This window comes from Loxodonta africana, chromosome 27, assembly GCF_030014295.1.
Source record: "Loxodonta africana isolate mLoxAfr1 chromosome 27, mLoxAfr1.hap2, whole genome shotgun sequence".
Classification (NCBI taxonomy): Eukaryota; Metazoa; Chordata; class Mammalia; order Proboscidea; family Elephantidae; genus Loxodonta; species Loxodonta africana.
Genome location: NC_087368.1, coordinates 11868077 through 11889081, shown reverse-complemented (window position 1 = coordinate 11889081; position 21005 = coordinate 11868077). Strand labels below are relative to the sequence as shown.

The 21005-nt window shown below is 38.1% G+C and overlaps 1 protein-coding gene across 3 annotated transcripts in view; it reads left to right on the top strand.

The window, feature by feature from the left end:
• MRPL3 (mitochondrial ribosomal protein L3) overlaps nucleotides 1-21005 on the top strand; it is a 69538-nt gene that overhangs the window by 28900 nt on the left and 19633 nt on the right. For 2 of the 3 annotated variants that reach the window (XM_064277331.1, XM_003420905.4), the window contains exons 7-9: nucleotides 3443-3551; nucleotides 11226-11303; nucleotides 13341-13418. In XM_064277331.1, coding sequence (XP_064133401.1) covers nucleotides 3443-3551; nucleotides 11226-11303; nucleotides 13341-13418 — 265 coding nt within the window. The remainder of the gene's footprint in view (nucleotides 1-3442; nucleotides 3552-11225; nucleotides 11304-13340; nucleotides 13419-21005) is intronic. The other variant, XM_010600490.3, reaches the window with a different exon arrangement.

Genomic DNA, 21005 nt, shown 5'->3' with positions numbered 1-21005 from the left:
AATTGTCCCTGGGTGAAGGATTTGTAGGGTTCATCATACTAGTCTTTCTGCTTTTGAGCATGTTTTAAAACTTCCATAATAAACTTTAATCTTTGAGACTTTCATAATAAAAACTTATGTTAATAAAAGGCTTTGGGATTTGGGAATTAAGGGGTTAGCCCCAGAGCAAGTTCCAAAGAGTGATGGGACAGTATACTTTCAATATCATGGGTATTGTGAGGGGGGCGGACCCAGCGGCGAGCGCTTTCAAGCAGTTTATTTCCAAAGAAGGGAAGTGAGGGAGGATCATGGAGGAACGAGCCAGAGGCGAGGGAGCTCCTCAAGGTGATGGGGAGATTGGAGCAAGTTCCCAAAGGACTTGAAGGGACAGGCTCAAAAGAACAGGTCACTGCTCACCTCAGGGACATTTTTGTTTTGTCCCCATTTACAAGTGTATCCAGAATCATGCAGTGAAAGGCAGCTTCTCACAAAGTGGAGAAATAGATGATAGATTTTATATTAAAGCCTGAGTGTTGCTGATAGACATTTGGACATTTGTTACAATACACAAGGGGATGAAGTTCACAGAGTAGAGCTCCCTAGAGGTTTATAGAATGCAGTAGGGGCATTCCCTTCTGTGAGCTTCTGCTTGTTCATACTTTCCAAAAACCCCTGCCCCCCCTTTACTTAATACCATCTTTTTAAAAATTATAACAAGGTAAAGTATGTCTGTGATACACCTGTTAGAAACTTCAGAACACAATAAAGGAAGGGAGTCATCTTGGTTCTCACAGCACAGCCATAGCCAGGAAGAAATTTTATTCTGACTTCTCTGGATTGGACATAGGGCTAAATCAGCCACAGTCCCTGCCCTTAATGAACATAAAGTACAGTAAGGGAAAATGGACTGAGAAACAAGGGCAATAAAGCCTCCTAAATTTAAATGGTGCATCTGAATTTCTGAGACATTTTTGGTTTAACAAGTATAAGTGGTCTCAATAAAATGTGTTATTTTACTTTTTCCTGATTTTCAGATATGTTGTACTAAATTTGGTTTTCCTAACACTTCTTTCTGATTTGAATTTTCCTTTATTTGATTTTTTTTTTTTTCCTGCTGTCATTACTTAAAAACAGCAGTGGAAAAAGGGGGGTGAGGGAGATGAACCGTCGTGTTCTATGTGTTGAATATCACTTTTAATAAAATGATGCTTTTATTTTATGTGACCTGTGAAGACCTTGCATTTGAAATGTGCCTGGGTATGCTAAGTATAGATTAGTTCGTTTTTTGCTTTTGTTTTTGTCCTCAAGTTGGGTGTCAACTGCCAGAGGCAGTAGAATAGATACCTGTACCACCCATAGATCAACAGGTGCACTCTATTCTCTTGTGATTTGAATTAAGCCAATAATTTGTCATGTCATTTGTGTTTTATCCTTTTGTTTAAAGGTTATTTATTGAAGAGGTTCCCGTTGTACACAGTGTAACAACATGATGTATTTTAGAGCTAGATTGAAAAACAATCTGTAATTAGTCGGCAGATAATTAGCACTTTCAGGATACCACTTTCATCTTATAATCATTTACTCTTACAATGAGCTAAATTATCTTCTGTAATTTACCTGGCATGTGTTCCGTTGGTGCACGTACTTGCCCTCTCTCTTCTTAAGTAAGAGATGAATCAGTTTGAGAACTCAGAAGGTACCAGTAAACTTTCTACCAAGAATGGCCAACGTTGGGATGTGGTATTTTAAAAACAGGTGTTTATTTCAAGTTAGTATTTTCACTGCCCCTCCCCTTTTTTCTCTAAAGTGTTATTTACTACACATTATCGCAGCAACATCCGAGGTTCATTTGGCTCTTCAGATAGTCCTTTTATTCTTAAATTGCCAACCTTTTTTATTTTTTAGTTATGTTCTAAGATTCAGTGTTAAGCAGAAATATTTGTAAATTTCTAAAGCAAAATTTTAGTGAAGTATTCAGTTATCTTAGGTTCCTGTCTTAGACTTTTGACCTATATAATGTGATTATATTCAGCTGTTATACATAAAATTTATAATTGTTTCTGTCTTGAATTTTTGACTTATCTGAAACAAATTATATTACTCACATGAGCTAACTTCAGTTCATTGCTCTCTGATAATTCTTTGTTAAATACATAGTAAGGTCCTTGTGGAAACAAGGTGGTTTTCATAATCATCTGTTTTGGTCTTTTTATAAATGGCCTTTTTATAAATAGTACAGAGAGCTATGTACTGTCTATTTAATAATAGCTAGTTTTGTTCTGGATAGGGAATACTACATCATAAATATGTTTCCATATTATCTAGTGAAAGGTGAAAAAGAGTTTGTCTTAGTTTGTAAAATATGTCCAGTACAGCCTTAAAATTCCTTCTAGCCTTTTCATTGTATCATTTGTACTGATCGATATACTCGACATTCAGAGACAAGCCTTAAAGTTTGAACCTTAGCATTACTTACTTTCTCCCTCCTTCTCAGAATGTTTCTCTAGTTAATAGAATTGGAAAATGAAGTGATTTCATTTAAAGATTAAGAGATTAGGCTTTTAAGAAGTTGTTACCCTCTGACTTTATTTCTCCATTGGCTTCCTATCCAGACCTTGAAACTGAGATTCGTGTGGTAACTTCTAAAAGTAAAATTAATTCAGCATTTAGGGCATCATTGTTTTATTTAGGTGTGCTTTTGTGTTATTTACTGTTGCATAATGCGTTAGCCTAAAACATAATGGCTTAAAACAATGAATTGCAATTACTTTAAATCCTTGGATCAGATCCCAAGCTCATTAATGTAACTGTTGGTAGCCTCCAGATCTTTAATGGCTTTTGGCTTCAAACATCCTTGCCACATGGGCCTCTTCATGGGACAGCTTACAGTAACTCAGTTGGCTTCCTTCAGTGCCTAGGGACCAAGAGAGTGCCAAGACAGAAGCCAAAGTGTCTCTGCACCCTAATCTCAGAATTGACATCTCATCACTTTTGCCTTATTATTCATTAGAAGCAAGTCACTAGGTCTAGCCCAGACTCAAGAGGAGGGAATTACACACGGCGTGAGTGCCAGGAGGCAGGGATTTTTGAGGTCCGTTTTAACAGTAGCCTGCCACATCTATTATGAATACTTTGGGATCGATCTTTACCGCTTTTACAGTGTTGTCTTCACAGGATTGTGATGATGAAATTCCCTGCTCAGAAAAAACTCCCTGTGCTTTGCTTGCTGTTGTCTCACGTCTCTAATTAATCTTTTTATATAGAATGAGACTCCAGGAAGGGGTGCAAACCAGGACAGAGATAAAGAAAGGAGTGTTCTTCTGCAGTTTTGCTTGTATAGCCTTTTCTAGTTATTTAGATAAGAAGCTTTGTTAAAACTCTGAGGTACTATGAAGAAAGTGTACAGTTGGGAATATTTTAAGCTCTGTTCAGTATGTAAATTCTAATATTTGTTTTGTTGCAGTATTGGTAAAGGTTTTCAAGGTGTCATGAAAAGATGGGGATTTGCAGGCCAGCCTGCTTCTCACGGTCAAACGAAAACCCACCGGAGACCGGGAGCGATTTCCACTGGTGTAAGTGTGACCTAGTGATGCTCTTTTTAATGTTCGGTCTTCAACTTCTGCACAGAGAGTCTTTCAGGCTGTCCTTGAGACCAGGTCGTATAATTTCAGTCTGACTCCAGCCGGGTCCTAGTGCAGTGACATTTTTAGGCCACTAGATTAGAGTGGCACAGTGGTTAAAGTGCTCGGCTGCGAACAGAAAGATCAGGAGTTTAAATCCACCAGTCACTCCGTGGGAGAAAGACGTGGCCATATGCTTTCGTAAAGATTGCAGTCTTGGAAACCCTGTGGGGCAGTTCTGCTCTGTCCTGTAGGGTCGCTGTGTGTCGGGATTGACTCGATGGCAGTGGGTTTGGGTTTTGGGTTTAAGCCTACTGTTCATTTTAGCAGGAGCCAGACTTAATCATTTAGTTATATCCCACATATTTCCAACCTGTGTTCTCAATCTGGCTGCTTTTTTATTCCCTTCTCTGTCTCCCATCCTACACTCGGAAGTCTGCTGCAGAAATAAGAGATTAGAATGCCCTTCCATCTGGCTCCACTGGTTCCTTCACAGATTTGTTTTTGCATTAAAAGAGACAGTTGGGGAAGTTTAGTAAAGACAACACCATGGTGCAAGGGAAATGTGGGTGCAAGGAAATGTGGTAGAAAAGAATAAGCATAGGAAATGGAGACGAACCCTTGCTATTGCTAAGCCAGTCCAGCTCTACAGAGATGTAGCATGGAGAGCCCAAGGCACTTTTAGTCTTCTTTGGAGCATCAGAGTAATCCAAGGTCAGTCACAAGAGATTGGTGATATATTCTGCTTCTCACGTAATAAGAGAAATGCAGATTAAAACTACCCTGATTTCTCACCTAGTGGGTTGTATTATTAAACTGTTTAATTTTTGTCACTCACTTGGCAAGAATGTAGGGAAACAGGTGCTCTCTCATGTATTGCTGGTGGGAATACAAAATGATGCAGTCCTTATGGAGGGGAATTTGACAACATCTGACAAGACTACATATGCATATACCTTTTGACACAGCAACCCTACTCCTAGGGGTGAACCCTGATGGTATTCTAACAATACAAAGCACGCATTTACCTTTTGACACAGCAACCCTACTCCTAGGAGTGAACCCTGATGGTATTCTAACAATACAGAGCACGCATATACCTTTGACACAGCAGCCCTACTCCTAGGGATGAACCCTGACGGTATTCTAACAGTACAAAGCATGCATTTACCTTTTGACACAGCAGCCCTACTCCTAGGGATGAACCCTGACGGTATTCTAATGATACAAAGCACGCATTTACCTTTTGACACAGCAACCCTACTCCTAGGGATGAACCCTGACGGTATTCTAACGATACAAAGCACGCATTTGTACAGAATTACTCAGTGCAGCATTGATTGTAATTTCAAGCATAAATGCCTGTACACGGAAGTTTGGTTGAATAAACTGTGATAAAACCAAAAACCAAACCAAACCCAGTGCTGTCGAGTCAATTCCAACCCATAGCGACCCTATAGGACAGAGTAGAACTGCCCCATAGAGTTTCCAAGGAGCACCTGGTGGATTTGAACTGCCGGTCTTTTGGTTCACAGCCGTAGCACTTAACCACTACGCCACCAGGGTTTCCCACAAAACTGTGATACACCTACTCAGTACGATACTACGCTGATGGGGAAAAAAAGAACGATAAGGTCATGGTGAAACCTTGAAGAAATTTCCAGGAAATGTACATGTATGTGTTTGTTTTTGCACAAACAAAGAAGAACTGGGAGGATAAACCAGAAACTAGTGAGATTTGTTGCCTACGAGGGATGGGTAGGAATGGTAGGAGGGCTTAGGCATGGCAGGAGTGACACTTGCTGGCTATACTTTTGTGACAGTTTTTACTTTTGGAACCATGGTAGTGTTTTAACATTTTTTAAATGAAGTAAAAACTATAGATGAGGGGGAAAATCCAAAATGGAATATAATTAGAAAATGAACCTAACAGCGTTTCAAATGAATAACATAACTATACTGAATTGGTGGGCTGCAGGTAGAGGGAGGACTAATTCAAATAACTCTTGAACACAGTACATTGGCTATATATGCTCAGTCTAAATTAAAAATGTCCTCTGAACAAATGTTGGATTCTCGTTAGAAGGTTTCTTTTTTGCAGTGGTATAGGTTTAGCAGTTCTGAAATAATTTTCTAAATTGTAAGGTTGAGCAGATGAGTCAATATATGGATAATGGAAACCCCACACTGTTGGAGAAGGGGATTAAAATGTGAAAGGGGGAAATGAGAATGAACCCTATAGTGTCGAATTAGAATTATAAGTATCAGTATGAATTTCCTGTTTGTATATAGAGTGAGAGGAGGAAAAATAGAGGTAGGGATGTATGTGTGTGTATATATGTGCTTGTATTTATATCTTAGCTCTGTCTGCTGAAAGAATATAAAAGCAAAGACATTCCAGGAGCCATGAGCATACCTAGAGCCCAGATCTTGGTTTCTAACCACCATTCCATACTGAAAGAAACTAGGGCTCCTTGGAGAAATGGCTGATTTCAGGCATGAGGCAAGAAGAGTAAAACATAAACCTGAAACATCTCATGCAAGAGAGCACAGATGTGCTTAAAAAATAATGAGCACCTCAAAGGACACAGGAGCCAGCTGAACAGGCTCCTCCTGGCCAAAACAGGAGCATTTGAGTTTCAAACTAAAAAAAATAAGAACAACAGAATTCATGGAATAAAATTAGAATCCATCAGTTTACACTGATGAAAATGAATGAATAGGTGAATAAATGGGAGGAAAGGGAAAGCTCTGCCTCGAAATTTAATGCCAACTAATACAGAAGGAATGATGGAATTAGAACATCACTCTTTGATAGTCATCATAGTAATTAATTCAGCCAGAAATCATCAATAGATGCTAAAACCAGTGGGTGAAAGCTTGATGGAGACAAGATGCTTACATAATCCCAAAATAAATCACCTATTAATTACAAAAGAATAACTTTAGAATGATTAACCTAGTGAACCACAACCTTAACTACATGAGCAAAACTAGACATCACCAATAATGGGACAAGCCAACATAGCGTACTTCTTGATATGATTCCTGGAAGGAACACAGTATTGCTTCTGTGGTGTTCCTGCCAGAAATGTATCACCTAAATTTAATTATAGGGAGACAGCAGACAAACCCGAAGTGAGCAGTTTTATACAAAATAATTGGCTTGCATCCTTAAAACAAAACAGAAGTCTTCACAACTGGATCAATAAGTAACATGATAAATGGGAGACAATACTGAAGTTGTCAAGGACTTCATTTTACTTGAATACACCGTCAACAGCCATGGAAGCCGTAGTAAAGAAATAAAACAACATACTGCATTGGGCAAATCTGCTGCAAAAGATCTCTTTACCGTGTTAAAAAACAAAAATGTCGCCTTAAAGACTAAAGTGTACCTGACCCAAGCCATGGTATTTTCAGTCCCATATGCATGCAAAAGCTGGACAACGAATAAGGAAAACTAGAGAACTGATGCCTTTGAATTGTGGTGTTGGTGAAGAATGTTGACTATACCACGGGCTGCCAAAAGAACACACAAACCTGTTTTGGAAGAAGTACAGCCAGAGTGCTCCTTGGAAGTGAGGTTGGCAAGACTTCATCTCACGTACTTTGAACATGTTATCAGGAGGGACCAATCCCTGGAGAAGGACATCATGCTTGATAAAGTAGAGGGTCAGCAAAAAAGAGGAAGGCCCTCGACAAGATTGACACAGTGTCTGCAACAGCGGGCTCAAGCATAACAATGATTGTGAGACTGGCGCCGGACCAGGCAGTGTTTCGTTCTGTTGTACGTAGAGTCACTATGAGCCGGAGCCCACTCGATGACATCTGAAACAACATCCTTCAAAAAAAATGTCAAGGTCATGGAAGACAAGGAAAGACCAAAAAACTTATACCAGATTAAGGGAGACTGAGGAGACAGGACAACTAATATAAAGAACATGATTGGGACAGTTAACAAAATTAGAATATAGGCTGTGGATTAGGATTGGATAATAAAAAAGTATGTTGAATTTTCCGAGTTATATAATTGTATTGTTGTTATGTGAGAACATCCTTGATCTTAGTAAAAGCACACTGAGATACTTACAGCTAAAGGAGTATCATATCTGCCACCTAATTTCAAATGGTACAGGAGAAGATACACATGTACAGAGATAGAGTAAATAATGGAGCAAAATGCATATGGGGAATGTGGGCAGAAAGCCTGAGAATTCTTTGTATTCTTGTAACATTTTTGTAAATGTGACATTATCTGAATTATATAAAAGTTTCAAAGGTTACCTATATTGTAAACATAAACTTAAGAAAACGAGTAAATCTTCGTGATCTTGGGGTAAGCAAAGCACGAACAACAAAAGAAAAAATAAATTAGACCATCAAAATTAAAAACCTTTTTGCTGCAAATGATACTATCAAGAAAGTGAAAAAACTCACAGAATGGGAAAAAATATTTGTAAATCATATATATGATAAGTGACTTGTATCCAGAATATGTAAAGAACTCTTACAACTCAGTAGTGAAAAGATAAATAACCAAATTAAAAAGTGGGTTAAGGATCTGAGTAGACATTTCTGCAAAGAAGATACCAATACCAAAACCAAACCAAACCAAACCCACCACCCTATCAAGTCTATTCTGACTCATAGCGACCCTACAGGACAGAGTAGAACTGCCTGATAGTTTCCAAGGAGCGCCTTGCAGATTCGAACTGCCGACCTCTTGGTTAGCAGCCGTAGCACTTAACCTCTAAGCACCTGAAAAGATGCTCAACATTATTAGTCATCAGGGACTTGTAAAACTAACATAAGTACACACAGTACAGACGAGGTCAGCACAATTGGACTAAACTAAAAGCAAAAAAGTCTCCGGAATAAACTGAATGCTTAGAAGGCCGGTGTAGCAGGGACAGGGGTTTGGGGCCGTGGTTTCAGGCGACATCTAAGTCAATTGGCATAATAAAATCTATTAAGAAAACATTCTGCATCCCACCTTGGAGGGAGGCGTCTGGGGTCTTAAACGCTAGCAAGCAGCCATCTAAGATGCATTAATTGGTCTCAACCCACCTGAATCAAAGGAGAATGAAGAACACCAAGGACACAAGCCGATTACGAGCCTAAGAGACAGAAGGGGCCACATGAACCAGCAACTACACCATCCTGAGAGCAGAAGAACTAGTTGGTGCCCGGCTACAACCGATGACTGCCCTGACAGGGAACACAACGGAGAACCCCTGAGGGAGCAGGAGAGCAGTGGGGTGCAGACCCCAAATTCTCATACAAAGTCCAGACTTAATGTTCTGACTGAGACTAGAAGGACCCCAGTGGTCATGGCCTCCAGACCTTCTGTTGGCCCAGGACAGGAACCATTCCCGAAGCCAACTCTTCAGACATGGATTGGACTGGACAATGGGTTGGAGAGGGATGCTGGTGAGGAGTGAGCTAATAAAAAAAAAAAAAGTCAACTACCTTGTCTTTGTCCTGTGGAACAGCTGATGGGTTCGAACCACAGACCTTATGGTTAGCAGCTGAGTGCTTTAACCACTCTGCCACCAGGGCTCCTTATCCACAGGTAGAGGGATTAGGATTTCAAACACATATTTTGGGGAAGACACATTTCAATCCATAACACAGATGCATACATCCATATAATCATGCCTCTTCCCAGTCAGTACTCCTGGAGAGGTAACCACTATTACAACTTCTCCCACCATGTAAAAGTTTTGCCTGTTTTTAATATTCGTGTAAATTGAATTATACTGGAAAAAAAAAATAAGATGCAACTTCACACCTACGAGAATGGCTATAATCAAAAAGATGAATAAGAACAAGTGTTGGCGAGGATGTGGACAAATTGGAACTCTCATTCATTGCTGGTCGAGAAGTAAAATGGTACGGCCACTTTGGAACAGTTTACTTAAAGCTCACGCCTAAAAAGGAAAGAACTACTGATACATGCAACAGTGGGAATGGGTCACAAGAACATTATGCTGGGTAGGAAAAAGCCACCTCAAAAGGTCACATACCGTATGATCATGTAAACCAAAAAAAAAACCCAGTGCCGTCGAGTCGATTCTGATTATATATATGATTATATGTATAGCACAACCTAAATGACACAACTCTAGTGATGAGGAACAGACCAGTGGTTTCAAGGCTAACTATAAGGGGATAACATGAGGTAAGTCTGGGGGTGATGACACGGTATTCTGATTGTGGTGGTGGGTACATGAATCTGTGCATGTCAAAAACTTCATAGAACTACACACATACACAAAATGAGTGTACGTGAAACCCCAAAAAGGAAGAAGGATAAGGACTGTTGAGTTAATGACATAGTACTTATATCGGTTTCCTAGTTTTGATGATTGTACTGTGGTTTTGTAAGCTGTTACTTGTGGAAGCTGGGTGAAGGGTGCTCAGGAATTCACTGTACCATTTTTGTAACTTTGAGTGTAAAATTATCTCAAAAGGTTAAAAAAAACCATAAAATATGACCCAACAATCCACTCCTAGGTATATTTCTAAGAAAAATGAAAACATATATCCACACAAAAACTTCTACATGTATATTCATAGCAGAATTATTCATAATAGTCAAAAAGTAGAAACAACCCAAATATTCATCAGTTGATTAATGGGTAATGAAAATGTGGTATATCTGTACAGTGGGATATTATTTAGCCATAAGGTGGGATTAAGTACCGATACATGGTGCAACATGAGTGAACCTTGGGAACATGCTAAGTTAAAGAAGCCTGTCAGAGTAGATAGACCACATATTGGATGACTCCATTCCATTATACGAAATGGCCAGAGTAGATGAGCGGTTGCACAGGACTAGGGAGGCTTGGCGGGAGAAAAGACAGTGACTGCTAATAAGTATGGGATTTTGTTTTGGGGTAATTAAAATGGCCTAAAATTGATTTTGGTGACGCAGAACTCTGAATCTACTAAAAACCATTGAATTGTACACTTTAAATGGGCAAAATGCATATGTGAATTATATCTCAATAAAGCTCTTCTAAAACTTAGGAATATAGGACAACCTGTTCTTACGATGCAAGTTATTTATCGTGAAACATACACTTCCATGTCTATGTAAATACTTTCATTAAAGATTAGCGAGTAAATGCCTTCATAATCCTAAGAGTTAGGGTATACCTTTAATGACAGTATAAATTTGATGGGGCAGGACAGTGTCAATCCTATTTTAGTACTGTAATGATAATCATAGTGCTTATCACAGAGTAAGTATATTTGTAGAATATCAGAAATAGTCTGAAGCTGCTTGATTTATGTGAACCAAACAACCAGAACTAGACAAACTCAATATTCTAATAATTAACCCTGTTCTTTTAATTACTCTGACCATGGAAAACCAAAACCCGTTGCCATCCAGCCAATTCCTACTCATCGGTCACTTTTGTTATTGAGTTTTTCTCCTAAGTATCTTTCTTACTTATTACTTACATTGTCAGCCTGGTTTAGAAAGGAAATCCTCAGGATAGGGGAAAAAATAACGTTTCAATAACTCATATGCTTAGTTTGCATCTTGATTTGATCATTGCTCTTTGAAATTGAGAGTACTTGGCAACTGCTGACTTTGGTTCTCTCATTTAGGATGTTGCAAGAGTCTGGCCTGGAACTAAAATGCCTGGACAAACGGGAAACAGAGACAGGACAGCATTTGGACTGAAAGTAAGTTTCTGAAGCAGCTTGTTAAGAATGGCAAATTAATGCCTCAGTGCAGAGGCACCTGAGTGTGTATTTAATACGTGTCTGTCTCATTGTTCTAATAGTGCTTTAAAGTTACTGAGAGGTGAAGTAGAAGTCACTTGTGTGTGTGTGTGCTGTTGTGGTAGCAGTAGCAGCAAGAGCAGCAGTACGTAGCCGTTTAGCAAGCAAGCAGCGGCATGTACAGCCATTAAAAGGGAAAAATTAGCTGCCATTTGACCTGGAGGATTTCTACAAAATGTTGCATGAAAAAAGTAAGACTCAGAGCTTTTTTTTTTTTTTTTTTTTTCATAAAAGAGTGAACAAAACGTTCCCTACGTGTGTGTTACTATGACATTATATAAGCATGGAGAAAAGTGGAAGGTTACATACCGATTGTGGATTACATGTCAAATATGTGGTGGGTGGACATGGATGTAGGTGAGGAAGAAGAGAGAGAGGCAAGCAAAACAGGGGGTGGGGAATAAAACTAAAAAAAGGATTAGAAATACAGACATTTTTATAAAATCTTGTGCTTTAAAGGGGAAAACTTAAGTTCATTCTCTACTAAACTGAATTATATGCTACATAAATGAAAACAAGTTACACTATAATGAATAAGTATAATTCTGTGTTTATAAAAATAAACTATGTATGTATGCATATACGCTTCACAGCATAGAAAGTGCAAAGAAAATAAGCCACCCATAAGAACATCCAAAGATAATCTTTTTTGTACATGTCCTTCTAGTTTCTATTTTAGATATATTTTATAATTTTTGACCAGCAAAAAAAAAAAATTAAATTTTGTATAATTAAATCCAAGATTTTTTCCCTTCTATTTTATTTATTTTTTTTTAGTACTCATATTGTTTTATGACATTGGTTACCAACCCCATGACATGTCAACACTCTCCCTTGTCGACCCTAGGTCCCCTATTACCAGCTTTCCTGTCCCCCCCTGCCTTCTCATCCTTGCCCCTGGGCTATTGTGCCCACTTAGTCTCATTTTGTTTTATGGGCCTGTCTAAACTTTGGCTGAAGGATGAACCCCAGGAGTGACTTCATTACTGAGCTAAAACGGTGTCCAGGGGGCCATGTTCTCAGGGTTTCTCCAGTCTTTGTCAGGCCAGTAAGTCTGGTCTTTTTTTGTGAGTTAGAATTTTGCTCTACCCTTCTATTACTCTTACACTTACCAGAGATCATCATTTTTTTTTTTTCCGTGTGTGTATGTGTGTGTGATTTTAGTTTCTATAGTATTTAACTTTTAGCCATTGTTACATATGAGTTCTGGATAAAACTTCATTTTCCTCAAAAGTATTTAGTTGTCTTAGTATCATTTCTTGGCTGATCATTCCCGTTTGTTTATGTAATTTTTTTTCTCCACATGAAGATCTGCTTGGCCCTTTTATTTTAGAAAACCGTCCCAGTGGAATTGTGGCTTGCCCAGTTCCTAGTTCCTAATGTTAACTAGAAAAAAATTTTGGTGTGCTTTAAGGCTGCCAACAGAGTTCACTGAGGTATCCAGGTAGTCTTGATCATTTCAGTCACGTTTATATTTGAAGTGAGTTTTCTGCCACTTCTATAGGGCATAACTTACAGTTTTATATTTAAAGAACGGAAAATGTTGCATAGAAAAAGAGTCAGGGCATGGTTCATAAAAAAGTGAACCCACAAACTCCTACATTTGTGTGTTGCTATGCTGTTATATAAGCACAGAGAAAAGTGGGAGGTCATACACCAGGTATATAGATTATGTCAAATGTGAATCAAACTTGATTTTCCACCCAAAACTTTAGTTTTCTCAGTACCATTTCTTGATAGATTATTCTTTCCCAATGTCATTCATATGGTTTGAATTTTTTTCAGTTCCTGTTCAACATGTTGAAATGCTAATATGGTTATTACTTTACAAGCTTCCGTCCTCCTCATCTTTTACTAACAGCTACTGCTTATTTGTTTTAATACAAGTATATTTCCAAATTTTTAGTGCTTTAACTTTCATTTCACTTTATGCTTTAGGTGTGGAGAATAAACACAAAGCACAACATAATCTATGTAAATGGCTCTGTACCTGGACATAAAAATTGCTTAGTAAAGGTATGTGTATATAGTTGACAGGTACGTGGTGTGTGCTGTGAATTTTTCTTTGATCTGTGTGTGTGTTTGGAAAGTTAGTGGCTCTTTTATCAGGTGCTCTTTGCTGAACTTTACTGTTGAGTCGATTCCGACTCAGAGTGACCCGATAGCACAGAGCAGAACTGCCCCATAGGATTTCCAAGGAGCGCCTGGTGGCTCTGAACCACTGACCTTTGGTTAGCAGCCATAGCTCTTAACCACTGCGCACCGCCACCAGGGTTTCCATTTTGGGGTGGTGTATCTGAATTAAAAGTTACACAGAATACCCTAAAAAAACCCTATAAATCTGGAAACCTGCAAAAATAAAAGTAGAGCCACCAGCAGAGGGATCTTCAGAAATGTGACAAAGTTATGAGGAAATTTATTGTCAGAATGTCAGTATATCACTGTCCCTCCAAGAACAAGAAATTTTTTGCCTTTTAAAGAGAGTTACTTTGGTGCGGGCATTGGCAGTGTGTGGGGTGGAAATTAAATGAGAGAGAGTCATCGAGAAAGGTGATTAAAAGTAGACATTTTATGGAGAGATTCCTTTTGCTGCTACCACTACCCTTATTACCCCTTTAAGTGTGTGTTGTGATTTTTTCCCCCCTTTAAAAAAAAAAAAAAAAGGCTTTTTTTTTTTTTTTTAATTCAAAAACAAAGTAAAAGAAGGAAATAAGCATGTGCAGGATAGATTTGAAGTGAAAACTCTTAAACTCTTAGATGGTTATTTCTATCAAAATAGATATTCTGTCTCGGGTTTAGGCCAACATAATACAAATTCTCTCACTTCTGAATTTGTAATCTTTTATTCTGAAAGGTTGTAGTAGAAGTGATGTCAGCTATCCCCAGAAACATATTTTCATTGGCCTCGCAACAACAAAAAATCTCTAAATTTAAATCTCAAATTTTTAAAATTGCATCTTTCTGTATTCTTATTTCTTAAAGTAAGTTCCATTGCTAGCATAAGGTACAATTTTTTTTAAAGTCTTAAGAGTTTTACTTGTCTTAGATTCCCTTTTGAAATGCTTTGCTTCCTGACTGGGTTGTTTTTTTTTTAATGATTTTTATTGCACTTAAAGTGAAAGTTTACAAATCAAGTCAGTTTTTCACAAAAAACCCATATACATCTTGCTACACACTCCCGATTGATTACTCTCCGCCTAATGAGACAGCCCACTCTCTACCTCCACTCTCTCTTTTCTTGTCCATTTTGCCAGCTTCTAACCCGCTCAACAGTCTCATCTCCCCTCCAGGCAGGAGATGCCAACATAGTCTCAAGTGTCCACCTGATCCAAGAAGCTCACTCCTCACCAGCATCCCTCTCCTACCCATTGTCCAGTCCAATCCATGTCTGAAGAGTTGGCTTCAGGAATGGTTCCTGTCCTGAGGCAACAGAAGGTCTGGTGGCTGTGACCACCGGGGTCCCTGTAGTCTCAGTCAGACCATTAAGTCTGGTCTTATGAGAATTTGGGGTCTGCATCCCACTACTCTCCTGCTCCCTCAGGGGTTCTCTGTTGTGTTCCCTGTCAGGGCAGTCATCGGTTGTAGCCGGGCACCATCTAGTTCTTCTGCTCTCAGGATGGTGTAGTTGCTGGTTCGTGTGGCCCCTTCTGTCTCTTAGGCTTGTAATCACCTTGTGTCCTTGGCGTTCTTCATTCTCCTTTGATCCAGGTGGGTTGAGACCAATTGATGCATCTTAGATGGCTGTTTGCTAGTATTTAAGACCCTAGACGCTACTCTTCAAAGTGGGATGCAGAATGTTTTCTTAATAGATTTTATTATGCCAATTGACTTAGATGTCCCCTGAAACCATGGTCCACAAACCCCTGCCCCTGCTACACTGGCCTTGGAACCATTCAGTTTACTCAAGAAACTTCTTTGCTTTTGGTTTAGTCCAATTGTGCTGACCTCCCCTGTATTGTGTGCTGTCTTTCCCTTCACCTAAAGTAGTTCCTATCTACTATCTAATTAGTGAATGCCCCTCTCGCACCCTCCCTCCCTCCCCCTTCTCATAACCACGAAAGAATGTTTTCTTCTCAGTTTAAACTATTTCTCAAGTTCTTATAACAGTGGTCTTATACAGTATTTGTCCTTTTGCAACTGACTAATTTCACTCAGCATAATGCTTTCCAGGTTCCTCCATGTTATGAAATGTTTCACAGATTCATCACTGTTCTTTAATCGATGGATAGTATTCCATGGTGTGAATATACCATAATTTATCTATTCATCCGTTGATGGGCACCTTGGTTGCTTCCATGTTTTTGCTATTGTAAACAGTGCCGCGATAAACATGGGTGTGCGTGTATCTGTTTATGTAAAGGCTCTTATTTCTCTAGGATATGTTCCGAGGAGTGGGATTGCTGGATCGTATGGTAGTTCTATTTCTAGCTTTTTAAGGAAGCGCCAAATCGATTTCCAAAGTGGTTCTACCGTTTGACATTCCCACCAGCAGTGTATAAGTGTTCCAATCTCTCCACAGCCTCTCCAACATTTATTCTTTTGTGTTTTTTGGATTAATGCCAGCCTTGTTGGAGTGAGATGAAATCTCATTGTAGTTTGGATCTGCATTTCTCTAATGGCTAATGATTGTGAACATTTCCTCATGTATCTGTTAGCTGCCTGAATGTCTTCTTTAGTGAAGTGTCTATTCATATCTTTTGCCCATTTTTTAATTGGGTTATTTATCTTTTTGCAGTTGAGTTTTTGCAGTATCACGTAGATTTTAGAAACAGGCGCTGATCAGAAATGTCATAGCTAAAAACTTTTTCCCAGTCTGTAGGTAGTCTTTTTACTCTTTTGGTGAAGTCTTTGGATGAGCATAGGCGTTTGATTTTTAGGAGCTCCCAGTTATCTAGTTTTTCTTCTACGTTCTTTATAATGTTCTGTATACTGTTTATGCCATGTATTAGGGCTCCTAACATTGTCCCTATTTTTTCTTCCATGGTCTTTATCGTTTTAGATTTTATATTTAGGTCTTTGGTCCATTTTGAGTTAGTTTTTGTGCATGGAGTGAGGTATGGGTCTTGTTTCATTTTTTTGCAGATGGATATCCAGTTATGCCAGCACCATTTGTTAAAAAGACCGTCTTTTCCCCATTTAACTGTTTTGGGGCCTTTGTCAAATATCAACTGCTCATATGTGGATGGGTTTATGTCTGGGTTCTCAATTCTGTTCCAATGGTCCATGTATCTGTCGTTGTACCAGTACCAGGCTGTTTTGACTACTGTGGCGGTGTAATAGGTTCTAAAATCAGGTGAAGTAAGGCCTCCCACTTTGTTCTTCTTTTTCAGTAATGCCTTATTTATCTGGGGCCTCTTTCCCTTCAATATGAAATTGGTCATTTGTGTCTCCATCTCATTAAAGAATGTCTTTGGGATTTGGCTCAGAATTACATTAAATGTATAGATCGTTTTTGGTAGAATATACATTTTTATAATGTTAAGTTTTCCTATCCACGAGCAAGGTATGTTCTTCACTTACGTAAGTGTCTTTTGGTTTCTTGGTCTCTTTAGTTTTCTTTGTTCAAGCCTTTTACATCTCTGGTAAGATTTATTCCTAAGTATTTTATCTTCTTGGGGGCTACTGTAAATGGCATTGATTTGGTGATTTCCTCTTCGATGTTCTTTTTGTTGGTGTAGAGGAATCCAACTGATTTTTGTATGTTTATCTTGTATCCCGATACTCTACTGAACTCTTCTATTAGTTTCAGTAGTTTTCTGGAGGATTCCTTAGGGTTTTCTGTGTATAAGATCATGTCATCTGGAAATAGAGATACTTTGACTTCTTCCTTGCCAATCCGGATGCCCTTTATTTCTTTATCTAGCCTAATTGCTCTGGCTAGGACCTCCAGCACAATGTTGCATAAGAGTGGTGATAAAGGGCATCCTTGTCTGGTTCCCGATCTCAATGCGAATGTTTTCAGGCTCTCTCCATTTAGGGTGATGTTGGCTGTTGGCTTTGTATAAATGCCCTTTATTATGTTGAGGAATTTTCCTTCTGTTCCTATTTTGCTGAGAGTTCTTACCATGAATGAGTGTTGAACTTTGTCAAATGCCTTTTCTGCATCAATCGATAAAATCATGTGATTCTTGTTTTTTGTTTTATTTATGTGGTGGATTACATTCATTGTTTTCCTAATGTTGAACCATCCCTGCATACCTGGTATGAATCCCACTTGGTCATGGTGAATTGTTTTTTTTGATATATTGATCTCTATTAGCTAGAATTTTGTTGAGGATTTTTACATCTACATTCATGAGGGATATAGGTCTATACTTTTCTTGTGTCTTTACCTGGTTTTGGTATCAGGGTTATGATAGCTTCATAGAATGAGTTTGGTAGTATTCTGTCCTTTTCTATGCTCTGAAATACCTTTAGTAGTAGTGGTGTTAACTCTTCTCTGGAAGTTTGGTAGAACTCTGCAGTGAAGCCATCCGTACCAGGGCTTTTTTTGGTTGGGAGTTTTTTGATTACCTTTTCAATCTCTTCTTTTGTTATGGTTCTATTTAGTTATTCTACCTCTGTTTGTGTTAGTTTAGGTAGGTAGTGTGTTTCTAGGAATTCATGCATTTCTTCTAGGTTTTCAAATTAGTTTGATTATAGTTTTTCATAGTAATCTAATATGATTCTTTTAATTTCAGTTGGGTCTGTTGTAATATCACCCATTTAATTTCTTATTCGGGTTATTTGCTTCCTCTCCTGTTTTTCTTTTGTCAGTTTGTCCAGTGGTTTATCAATTTTGTTGATTTTTTTCAGAAAACCAGCTTTTGGTCTTGTTAATTCTTTCAATTGTTGTTCTGTTTTCTATTTCATGTAGTTTAGCTCTAATTTTTATTATTTGTTTTCCTCTGGTGCCTGTGGGTTTCTTTTGTTGCTCCCTTTCTATTTGTTCAAGTTTTAGGGGTAAATTCTTTGATTTTGGCCCTTGCTTCTTTTTGGATGTGTGCATTTATTGATATAAATTGGCCTCTGACCACAGCTTTTGCTGTGTCCCGAAGGTTGTGATAGGAAATGTTTTCATTCTTATTGGATTCTCTGTATTTCTTTATTCCGTCCTTAATGTCTTCCATAATCCAGTCTTTTTTGAGCAGGGTATTGTTCAGTTTCCAAGTGTTTGATTTGTTTTCCCTGCTTTTCCTGTTATTGATTTCCACTTTTATGACCTTATGGCTAGAGAAGATGCGTTGTAATCTTTCAGTGTTCTGGATTCTGCTAAGGCTTGCTTTATGACCTAATACGTGGTCTATTCTAGAGAATGTTCCATGTGCACTAGAAAAGAAAGTATACTTCGTTGCTGTTGGGCGAAGTGTTCTGTATATGTCTGTGAGGTCAAGTTGGTTGATTGTGGCATTTAGATCTTCCATGTCTTTATTTTAGAGTTTCTTTCTGGACGTCCTGTCCTTCACCGAAAGTGGTGTGTTGAAGTCTCCTACTATTATTGTGGAGCTATCTCACTTTTCAATGCTGATAGAGTTTGTTTTATGTATCTTGCAGCCCTGTCATTGGGTGCATAGGTATTTAATATGGTTCTATCTTCTTGGTGTATTGTCCCTTTAATCATTATATAGTGTCCTTCCTTATCCTTTATGATGGATTTAACTTTACAGTCTATTTTGTCAGAAATTAATATTGCCACTCCTGTTCTTTTTTTGATTGTTGTTTGCTTGATATATTTTTTTCCATCCTTTGAGTTTTAGTTTGTTTGTGTCTCTAAGTCTAAATTGTGTCTCTTGTAGGCAGCGTATAGACGGGTCTTGTTTTTTAATCCATTCTGCCAGTCTCTGTCTCTTTATTGGTGCGTTTAGTCCATTTACACTCAGGATAATTATGGACAGGTATGAATTTTTTTTTATGAATTTAGTGTTATCATTTCAATGATAACAAAAAAACACACTTTTTTTGTGTGTTGACAGTTTCTTTTTCCCACTTGCTTTTATGTGCTTAGTAGATTTTCTTTATATATTGTCCCTTCCTCATATTTGTTGTGGTTGATTTTGTTTCTGCTGAGTCTGTATTTTTCCCTTGTATTTTATTTTGATGAGTACGATAGTTTGTCTCCTTTGTGGTTACCTTATTATTTACACCTATGTTCCTAAATTTAAAACGAACTTTTATGTCTTTGTATCACCATATCTTCCTCTCCATATGGAAGGTGTATGATTACATTTCTTAGTCCTTCTTTATTATTTTAATGTTGCCTTCTCTTATGTAATAACATCGCCATTACCCTGTTAGGCTTTTTTTTTTTTTTTTCAATCTTGCTTTGTTTTTTCGGATTTCCCTGTCTGGGTTGACTTCTGGTTGCCCTGCCCAGTGTTCTAGTCTTGGGTTAATACCCGATATTATTGATTTTCTAACCAAAGAACTCCCTTTAGTATTTCTTATAGTTTTGGTTTAGTTTTTATGAGTTCCCTCAACTTGTGTTTATCTGGAAATGTCTTAATTGCACCTTCATATTTAAGAGACAGTTTTGATGGATATATGATTCTTGGCAGACAATTCTTTTCCTTCAGTTTTTTAAATATGTCATCCCATTGCCTTCTTGCCTGCATGGTTTCTGCCTAGTAGTCTGAGCTTATTTTTATTGGCTCTCCTTTGTAGGTGACTTTTCGTTTATCCCTTGCTGCTCTTATACTTCTCCTTTATCTTTGGTTTTGGCAAGCTTGATTATAATATGTCTTTGTGACTTTCTTTTAAGATCTACCTTATGTTGAGTTCAATGAGCATCTTGGATAGATACCGTCTCATCTTTCACAATATTAGGGAGGTTTTCTGCCAACAAAGCTTCAAGAATTTTCTCTGTATTTTCTGTTATCCCTCCCTGTTCTGGTACTCCAATCACTCATAGGTTATTTCTCTTGATAAATTCCCACACGATTCTTCAGGTTTCTTCATTTTTTTTAATTCTTTTATCTGATATTTCTTCAAATATATTAGTGCCAAGTGATTTATCTTCGAGTTCAGAAATTCTAACTTCTGCTTGCTCAATTCTGCTCCTCTGACTTTCTATTGAGTTATCTAATTCTGTCATTTTATTGTTAATCTTCTGAATTTCTGATTGCTGTTTGTCTATGGATTTTTCCAGCTTATTAAACTTTCATTATGTTCCTGAATAATCTTTTTGATTTCTTCAGTGGCTTTATCTGTGTGTCCCTTGGCTTGTTCTGCATATTGCCTCATTTTCTTCCTGATGTCTCGAAAGGTTCTGTATATTAAACTTTTTTATTCTGCATCTGGTAATTCCAGGAATGCGCTTTCATCTAGAAGTTCCCTGGGTTCTTTGTTTTGAGAGCCTGTTGAGGTGATCATGGTTTGTTTCTTTATGTGACTTGATATTGACTGTTGTCTCCAAGCCATCTATAGTTATTGTATTAGTTCATGCTTGCTTACTGTGTCATAGCTGCTTTTTTTGTTTTGTTTTGGTATATCCCTCTGGGTTGCTTGAGTGAGGTAGCTTGATTATTTTCACCTTTGGAGCTCTGGTGTCCTGTCCCCAGCTGGCTAGAGCTGTTATCAGGTATATCAGTCTAGGAGTCCATTCAGTTTTCTTGTATGAATTCAGCT